We start from the raw sequence: 9,890 nt of genomic DNA on the forward strand, positions 1-9,890 counted from the left end.
CTTGCATACTGAGAAATGCTCTATCAGCTCTGAAGTCATGAGGACACTGGAGGTGTACAGCTTGCACATAGCCTTCTGCTAACAATCTCATTGCCAGGGGCACCCACACATCTTTTGGGGCCTTTTGGGCAGCATCTTTGAAATTGCATATTTATTGCATAATGAATATATGAGTTACTGAGACTCCCCGGTGGCAGAATGTTGTTGCACACATATCTAACATATAGGCTTCCCGCAGGCATCTGCTTGGCCACAGTGAGAACAGGATGCTGAAATATGTAGATGGACTATTGGGCTGGTTCAGCAGGCTCTTCTTAAATAACACATACTACTACTACTACTACTAATAATAATAATAAAATAATAATAATAATAATAATAATTTTATTATTTATACTCAACCCATCTGGGCGGCTCCCAACAGAATATTAAAAACACAATAAAACATCAAAACTTCTCTAAACAGGGCTGCCTTCAGGTGTCTTCTAAAAGTCAGATAGTTGTTTATTTCCTTGACATCTGGTGGGAGGGCGTTCCACAGGGCAGGTGCCACTACCGAGAAGGCCCCCTGCCTGGTTCCCTGTAACTTCACTTCTCACAGTGAGGAAACCACCAGAAGACCCCCCAGAGGAGGACCTCAGTGCCTCGGCTGAGTGATGCAGGTGGAGACACTCGTTCTGCTATATTGGGCCGATCTAGCCTGTCTTTATGTATATTTCATTAAGTTGCACACACATGACTCAACATGTTAATCCATGTGCAGAGCACTCTGAATATGTTCTGCTCTGTTCTTGCATTTTCCCTGTTGAGAACTGAAGACATGATGCACAATTTCTAACTAGGGTGTAGATATGGAGGGTAAAATAGTAGGACTTATCCAAGTTCTTGTAATCCATGGGTGATTCTTAAATTCTACAGCTCATATTGTTTAGAAGACAAATTCTAAAAAGTTCACTGCAGATGTGTACATATCATCAGTTTTGATGTGGACACACTGTGATATAGAAATGCTGTTGGACAACTATAGTTAAACAAAATGAGTGGAGTGTAAAGGGTTCAACAGTTTAAAAGGACACTTTTAAAGCTTTTCAAACACTTACATGTGTGAATGGGCTGTCATAGACCTAACACCACAGACAGAACCTTCATTTTGGCACAAATGCAGTACAGTTAGGATGCACAGTCATTTTAAATATGCATTTAAAAAGAAACGAATGAGCTTCATTTATTCCATTTTTCTTTTTGCAATGAAAACAAATGGAAAAGTGAAAATGAATGGAAAAAACACACAAGTGAAATCCCATTCATTTGTTTGTTTCAGTTGCTGTCCATTGGAGTCTCTGTTTCTGCACTGGAGACACACTCTGCAGCAGAGTGTACAATTCACAAAACACTTGGCTTTAAAGTGTTCTGTGTACACTGTGTTCCAGACAGTGCCTCCAATGCAAAGCAATTGCAAAGGTCAGAAAGAAGGGGAAGAGAGAACTCCACAAAACTGAAAGATTGGGAAAGCATTTAGTTGACATAGCAGTTACCCTGTGTCAGTGTACCTTTTGTTAATTACCTATAAAATGAGTAACCTTAGTCCTATTGATCTGCAAATTGGCAGGTCTGAATTTCATGCCCACAGAATGTAAAACATAGGAATTACAAGCAGGAGAATTCCATCTGAGTATCTGACTGAAAGTAATACAATTATAAGATGCGCACCTTTCCAAACTGCCTATAAAATGGGGACTCTTTGATCATACTGTTTGAAAAACTGGGCATAACTGCTGTACTAGAGTTAGCTGATATTGAGACAAAACGCACGCACGTATTGCAATAAAACCTAGCCAGACTTGGGCTGTAAAACCCAGCCACCTCTGTGCAGACCAATGCTTATAAAAACAGCACTGATTCTTTGTGAAAGAGACAGCAGTGTAACCTAGAATCAATTGACATAAAGGTGAGTGCTGGACTGGGATCTGTGCAAAACTCCCATGCTAGCATTCTTGTATAAATGAATGCTTTCCATAGGTATTAGTATCCATTTTTCTTTGCATCCCCTCTAGCAATATGTTGCTGATTTGATGTACTCTCAGTGAGGTCTAATGTCATTGGCACACCAGTTTAAACATAGCTTATTGTATCCTAGCAAAAGTGGTCCTGATTGGAGCTGGAACACCCACGAGGCACCATTAACAAGGTGACTTGAGTCAGATCTGAGTCTCTCTAAAGTCTTGAGTCACTCTGTGGACTTGGGTGTCCCAAAACGCAGCATTTTAAAAACAACCACGGCTTTGCCTGCTTGTCTTTTTTATCATTTGTTTGTCTTGTCTTTATGGATCTTATTTTTTATTGAATTTGTATATATGGTTGTACACCACCTTAGCATTTTATATTAGTGTGTGAAGCAGGCATATTTTTATAACAAATACAGTGGTGCCTCGCAAGACAAAATTAATTCATTCTGCGAGTTTTTTCGTCTAGCGAATTTTTCGTCTTGCGAAGCACGAAATCCCATAGGAATGCATTGAAAATCAATTAATGCGTTCCTATGGTCAAAAAAAGTCCAAACAAAGCCAAATTTGGTACAACAAGAGTTTATTAACTGCTCTTTAAAGTCACACATACTGTAAAGAGCAGTTCAAAAATTGAAGGAAAAATAAATTAAGTTTATAAACATGACAGAAAAACATTTAAAAATCAACAAAGTGTACAGTACATTTTCTAAGACTCTGGGGGACCACTCGAAGAAGGCTCCTCTTCCACTCTTTGCTTCTTGCTCAAGAACCTGTCCATAGTCTGCTGCTTCATCCACCTTTTCAGCACCTCCCTGAAAGGCGACATGACCGTCGTATCATAAGTGTTCCCAAGGTCATGTGCCTTGTTCTTGTCAGGGTGGTGCTGCTCTGCAAAAGCCTGCACCTCCTTCCACTTATGGCAAATGTTCCTCAGTTTTTCGGAGGACAGCCGTTCCTCAGTTGCTTCCTCCTCTTCCAGCGAGGCCCGCTCCTGCGCAGCCTCTGCCTGCAGTTCGACCAGCTCCTGGGTGGTCAGCTCGTGCTCGTGCTCCTCCACCAGCTTGCATACGTCCTCCTCTGTGACCTCCAGGCCCATGGTCCTCCCCAAGGCAACAATGTCCTGCACCACTGTTGACTCTGGTGCATCAGAGTCACTTGGTGCCACACAGTCCGGCCACAGGCTGCGCCAAGCGCAATTCAAATTTCTCTGGCTGACCCCGTTCCAGGCCGTGGTGATCATCTTCAAGCAGGGGACGATGTTGAAGTGGTCCTTCCAGAATTCCCGCAGAGTGATGGTGGTGCAGTCAGTCACCTCGAAGCATCGCCTGAAAAGCTCCTTGGTGTAGAGTTTTTGAAATTGGCGATGACCTGCTGATCCATCGGCTGGAGCAGTGGCGTGGTGTTAGGCGGCAGGAACATGATGTTGATGAAGCTGAACTCCTCCAACAAGTCCACCTCAAGGCCTTTAGGATGAGCTGGAGCATTGTCCATCAGAAGCAAAGCCTTCAGCGGCAGGTCGTTGTCCAGCAGGTACTGTTTGACACCAGGGCCCAAAGCAAGATTGACCCAGTCCACAAACAGCACACATGTGACCCAAGCCTTACTGTTGGATCGCCACATGACACTCAGCTGCTCCTTGTCGTTCTTGTGTCTCTTGAAGGCCTGTGGGTTCTCCGAGTGGTACACCAGCAGGGGCTTGATCTTCAGGTCACCGCTTGCGTTGGCACAGAAGAGCAGGGTCAGACGGTCCTTCATGGGCTTGTGGCCAGGCAACTTGGCCTCCTCCTGAGTGATGAAAGTCCTTTTGGGCATCCTCTTCCAAAACAGCCCGGTCTCGTCGCAGTTGAAGACCTGCTGTGGAACGTAGCCCTCCGTCTTCACAACCTCCAGGAACTCCGCTGCAAAGTCTTCAGCCACAGGAACATCAGTACTGGCAGCCTCTCCATGCCTGACCATGCTGTGGATTCCAGATCTTGTCTTGAACCGGTCAAACCAACCTCTGCTTGCCTTGAAGACTTCTGGCTCGCCTGAGGTTCCTGGCTGTTCCCGGACGAGGTCTGCGTGCAAGGCCTTGGCCTTCTTACAAATGACGGCCTCAGTCACTGTGTCCCCTGCACGCTGCTTCTCTTCTAACCAGATGAGCAGCAACTTCTCGACCTCCTCCAGAACAGCTGGGCGGTTCTTCACGATCCTGGTGACTCCCTTGGCTGCATCAGTCGCCATGATCTTCTCCCTCATCTTCAGGATGGTCCCGATGGTTGATGGGTTCCTCCCGTACTCCCTGGTGAGGTCCATCACACGCATTCCGCCGTCGTGCTTCCGGATGATCTCCTTCTTCATTTCCAGCGTCACCTTCTCCTTCTTCCTCTCGCCGGCCTCTGCAGCAGCAGTCTTCTTGGGTCCCATGGCAGCACAGCTCCTACCTTCGTAAACTCACACACACACACAAAAATCAGTGATGTGCTTCAAATCCAAAAAATTCAAAAGCACCCAGCCACCCACCACACAGAAATTAAAACCCAGAACCAAGTCCTTGAATCCCAAACACCCCAACCCAAAATCCAAAACCCCCCAAAAAAGTTTTAAAAGTTTAACTTACCAAATGGATGCAAAAGCAGTTCTGGAAAAGCTTCAACAAACAATCACCGAAGTCTTCAGAAACCTCAAATGGCTGCAAAATAAGTTTTGGAAAAGCTTCAAAAATCACCAAAGTCTTCAAAAACCTCAACTGTTCCCCCAGCCACCCACCCACCCACCACGCAGAAATTGCAAACCCCTCCCCAACTGCTCCCCCAGCCCCTCCCCAACTGCTGCAAACCCCTCCCCAACTGTTCCCTCAGCCAACCAGCACACAGAAATTCAAACCCAGAAAAAAAATTCAAAAAAAACAACATGGCCCAATGGTCACAGAAAATCATAGAAATTAAAAAAAAACACCACAAGCTCCCAGATTCCTGCAGAAACCTCCCCAACTGTTCCCCCAGCCGCCCAGCACACAGAAATTCAAACTCAGAAAAATTTTCAAAAAACAACAACATGGCCCAATGGTCACAGAAAATCATAAAAGTTAAAAAAAACCCACAAGCTCCCAGATTCCTGCAGAAACCTCCCCAACTGTTCCCCCAGCCACCCAGCACACAGAAATTCAAACTCAGAATTCTTTTTTTAAAAAAACATGGTCCAATGGTCACAAAAAAATCAAAAAAATTCAAAAAACCCCCCACAAGCTCCCAGATTCTTGCAAAAAAACCCCCAACACCAAGTCCTTGAATCCCAAACACCCCAACCCAAAATCCAAAACCCCCCCAAAAAGTTTTAAAAGTTTAACTTACCAAATAGATGCAAAAGAAGTTCTGGAAAAGTTTTGGAAAAGCTTCAAAAATGAGCAAAGTCTGAAAAAAGGCTACCAAACCACGTGCTAACAGTTGCTCCTCGAAGTCAAGTCGCAACTGCAGCTGTTCAAGCAAAGCACCCTTGGTTTTAACGGTTTTAAGACAAAGGAAACAAAGTCGCAAGACGTTTTCGTCTTGCGAAGCAAGCCCATAGGGAAATTCGTCTTGCGAAGCAACTCAAAAACGGAAAACTCTTTCGTCTAGCGAGTTTTCCGTCTTGCGAGGCGTTCGTCTTGCGGGGCACCACTGTAATAATTAAAACAAAAACACTGTTGACAAGGGAAACACCCTGAGCTTGGATAGGGTAAAAAAAGGGTAAAGGACTCCTGGATGGTTAAGTCCAGTCAAAGGTGACTATGGGGTTGCGGCGCTCATCTCGCTTTCAGGCCGAAGTGTAGCCTTATTGGAGTTCACCTATTGGGTCTGCGTTGCTCCGGGCCAGGAGGAAGGAAGTCAAATGACACCAACGTTGATTCGAAGAAAGAGTTTATTCTGCTCTCCAGATAGCAGAAGGCACTTGCGTGATCAAGTCCACAGCAAGTCCAAAGAAATGACAAGTTTCATGCAGTATATATATCCTCCAGGCACCCTCTCCCTCCTTCCCATATAAATCCAACCACGTCAGCCTATGTACACAGGTTGACATCACATATGTTCTTGCTCTGGTACTCTTAACCATAAAAGAGAATTCCTTCCTGTACTTCTGACCATAAAAGGATCTTCCTCTTCCTACTCTTATCTTGGAGGAAGAGGTGTCATCTCCAAGAACACGCTTTTGGCGTTGTTCCCAGATTGGGTCTGTGCGTCTTTTGTGGTCAGCACATAAGATAAGGAACAGACGCATCATCCCTGCTCTACTGGAACTTGGCAAGGTCACTCATTGCCGCCATAAGGGAGAGAGCTTCGAGCACAGCCAGTTTTTTTCTTTATACATTGACTCAGAGTTCAAGTTAATGGATTTTAGCTAAGGAAAAATAGGGATTTTGGTGCAGTTTAAAACTGCCTGCACAGTCAATTTTGGGTTTTGGGAAACCCATTCCTTCAGAAGGAGCCGGTGTTTGTCCACAGACAGCTTTCCAGGTCAGGTGGCCAACATGACTAAACTGCTTCTGGTGCAATGGAACACCGTGACAGAAACCAAAGCACACGGAAATGCCGTTTACCTTCCCACCACAGCAGTAACTATTTATCTACTTGTACTGGCATGCTTTTGAACTGCTAGGTTGGCAGGAGCTGGGACAGAGCAATGGGAGCTCACCTCGTGTGGGGATTAGAACCACCGACCTTCTGATCAGTAAGCCCAAGAGGCTCAGTGGTTTAGACCACAGCGCCACCCGCGTTCCACTGCTTGGGTAGGGGAGGGATACTGAAGAGGGAGGATCTTTCATTTTGGCAGACATGTTTAGATTCTAATCACAGTGAATTGTTTCCCATGGCACTCCAAAAACAATGAGCCAGGGGAGGGATATTTGCTTTTCATGTGGATCTAGGGTGTTTTCCTCACACCATCACTCCATTGCATATCAACAGAGAGAGAGAATAGGCTGTATCCTCCAAAATCCATTGTGGGGAGCAGAACAACCACCACCCTTGGAATAGCAGGGCCCTCGCTGATATGTGCATGTGTGTGACATTTCCCCCACCTTAGTCTTTCCTGGTGATCCATGGGTTTCCCCCCACCACAACCTCTTATGCTATGAAAGTCCATTATGATCTCTCTTTTCCCCCAAGTAATCTGTACCCCCAAGATTTGTGGTAGTAAGCAGAATTTCACTCCATGCCAATGGCCCTTGGCTTCTTGCTTGCGATGAGTGTGACATATTACCCACCTTGTTCATGCCTGGGATCTATGCTCTTTTTTCACCACCATATCTGGAACCCGTATGATTCCTATTGTAAACCCCCCCAAAAAAAGTCTGCCCTTCAACAAGAAAAAATTAACTCTCATTCTGCAATTTGCCAGGCTTTGTACTTTTAGAAGGTGTGGCTCTGCCTGTAAATTGCATCCAGCTCCGGCAGAAAATAAAATAGAACTTTTCAAAACAAACAAACAAACTTTAGTGATACCCTGTACAAAATCTCATAGATGCATCTCCTTACACTTTGACAGGCTTCATCCACTGTGAATGAGCTCCTGTACCTTCAAATTGTCACAAACCCTTCCCCTTTTTACACAAGTAGATGTGAAAAGCTACCAGTACAAGTTGAATCTTGGTGCACACCCCTATCATTTGCCTGTGTTATATTTCACAGCCTTTCTCCCATCTCAATCTCAGAAACAGACCTAGGCAATTAAGAACATTTAATTATCTGAAATGTTTTTGTTTTGCCTTGTTTCAAAATTAGAGACAGACCATAAGTTCTGTTCCAATAAGATCTTCATGTACAGTTTTGATAGCATTTTCAAATGTCTGGACACACTGCATCTGTTGTTTACTGGATCACTTAACAGCAGTAAATATAAATTCAAAGCCTATCTGAAATAATTAACATGTGCTGAAGCTTAGCATTAAGCAGAAATGCCATTATACTTGTATAGCAGAGAAGGAGTAGCAGGGAAGCTAGAGTTTTCCAGTTCCAATTTAACAACATTGTCATTGTACACCTTTCATTTTCTGTTTCTCCCTCTGCTGTTTTGTGAACTTTGCCTCTCCCCGTTGAAATGAACAAGGGAAGCTTCCCAGCTGAGGAAACCTGTGCATAGTTGCCAACTCCTAGGGGCCGAGGAATATTTGAGAGGGCCGCCCCCCAATGGGCATTGCCAATTAAATTGAGTTCATGCACCGTATCATGTGATTGATTATGTGGGGACGGGCTTTCCTCCCCTCCCAATATTTTATTCAAGTTGGCACCCCTGGCTCTGTGCATATATTCCAGAGTAAGAGTACCTTGCAAACAGTCACCTTGCAAACCAAAATTAGAAAGCAGGTTTCCAGTCCTGGTTTGCAGGTGAACACAAACCATACTATGGTTTGTCCCAAAACAGGAAAGGAATTGCTACACACAAGGAGGAGAATAGGAAGGATGTGAGCCCAAAGATCTTTGAAAACCCAGTCAAGTTTGGTGTTAGGTCTGAAACAGTCCACTAGGTACATTGAAAGATGCTATAGAAATGATTAATGCAAATGCAGGCATTGTGAGAAGAATGGAACCATTATTCAATGGTGCAGCTAGGCCCCATCTTTGGGGCTGAAGCACAGGGCGCCACTGCCCAGGAACATTCACCAAGACAAATGATGGGGACCATGGCAGACAGGCCACACATTGGCACCAAGTTAACATGGGAATGCCAGGACCACCAAGACTGATGCTAGTCACCATATTTTTTTTATTTTTTTTTAAAAAAAAAACATTTTACAACTGGAGTGGTGGCATGGAATGCACATGGTTGCAGATGGTCATTTTATTCTTTTTACTGCTATTTTATAATAAGGATGCTTATTCCCAAATAAAGGTGCATAGAACAAGGCCAGCAGAATCCATCTTATTCCTGTCATCATGATGGTGCAATGGTTTCAGTGAGTGTAAAATTTGAAACTGCACATACCCATTGTGCTTCTTTTTTTATCTGGGTTGGCAAATTGTGGTGTGGTGGTTCTTTTTGCTGTATCAGCAGCATGGAAGCAGCTGCCAAAGATGGAATGGCATTTGTGGAGGTGGTGGGGAAAAGAGAAATGTTAACCATGTGTTTCACCAATGAAGTAGTACACATGACCATCTAAAGGGGAAAAGTTCCATAAGACCATTAAGTCCAGGGTCTAAAATTACCACACTGTGGACTTCCGGAGGCGGCGCCAATGGCAATGGCGGTCTCCTTCTAGTTTGGAGGGGGAAGCTCCGCGGAAATCGGGTCTGTCCGCTACGGCGAAGCGGAGACCCTTGCGAAAATCACAGGCAGGAGAAGCCTGTGACCGTGGGACTTGGCGGGCACCTTTAGCGCCCCCCGGATTAGCGAAGGGGCTCCGGAGTGCAACGGGAGTTGGTGCGGTGCTGAGAGTCAATCGCTCTTTCCGTGGGGTGAAGCCGCACAGCTGTTGCCGGAGAGCGCTGACCTTTTTCCTGTGACAATTCAGCTGCTAAACAAATACCCGTGAGTAGGTGAAGCTTAAGAAATTGGGACTAAAAGGAGAAAAAAGGGATTAATTTGGCACTGAAGCGGGAAGGTGTAAACAGGAAGTCCGCCTTCCGTTTCTGTACACAGATCAAAGCAAAGACTTTTTTAAGCTAAGACCTGGAGAGTGGTGTTTTAAAAGTTCTAAATCCGAACATAAAAGTAAAGAACTCCCCCCCCCCAGGCTGCAGGAGAGGGGGGGAGAGGGAAAAGTGACTTTCTTACTTACAAAGGGGGAAAAAAAGAGACCATCATCTAACTCCTGGGAACGGACTGCCAAGTTCATTTGAATTGTTGTATTGAGAGTTGCACTACTTATAGACAATGTAATTTTTTAAAGGTGAACTCTGCAAAGGAGATACTTGTTAAAGGTCTTCTCTG

General features: G+C 44.8%; 1 protein-coding gene and 1 long non-coding RNA gene across 2 annotated transcripts; one reads left to right on the forward strand and one right to left on the reverse strand.

Moving 5' to 3' along the window:
• Positions 1-928: 928 nt before the first annotated feature.
• On the reverse strand, positions 929-4,802 carry LOC128412329 (tigger transposable element-derived protein 1-like). Its single transcript, XM_053385236.1, has 3 exons — positions 4,606-4,802; positions 3,630-4,438; positions 929-1,021 (listed from the first exon to the last, which is right to left on the reverse strand). The coding sequence occupies exons 2-3, from the start codon at positions 4,410-4,412 to the stop codon at positions 929-931; spliced, it is 876 nt and encodes a 291-aa protein (XP_053241211.1). The 5' UTR covers positions 4,413-4,438; positions 4,606-4,802.
• Positions 4,803-4,875: 73 nt separating this feature from the next.
• On the forward strand, positions 4,876-5,024 carry LOC128412867 (uncharacterized). Its single transcript, XR_008330174.1, has 2 exons — positions 4,876-4,909; positions 4,950-5,024. It is a non-coding gene; the product is annotated as an uncharacterized LOC128412867 (long non-coding RNA).
• The last annotated feature ends 4,866 nt before the right edge of the window (positions 5,025-9,890 follow it).

This window comes from Podarcis raffonei, chromosome 4 (assembly GCF_027172205.1).
Source record: "Podarcis raffonei isolate rPodRaf1 chromosome 4, rPodRaf1.pri, whole genome shotgun sequence".
Classification (NCBI taxonomy): Eukaryota; Metazoa; Chordata; class Lepidosauria; order Squamata; family Lacertidae; genus Podarcis; species Podarcis raffonei.

Coding starts and splice junctions, on each gene's coding strand:
- LOC128412329 (XM_053385236.1), bottom strand. CDS start 4,412: ATGGGACCCAAGAAGACTGCTGCTGCAGAGGCCGGCGAGAGGAAGAAG. Junction 1,022..3,629: donor ACGACAAGGAGCAGCTGAGT/GTCATGTGGCGA, acceptor GTTTAACTATAG/TTGTCCAACAGCATTTCTAT.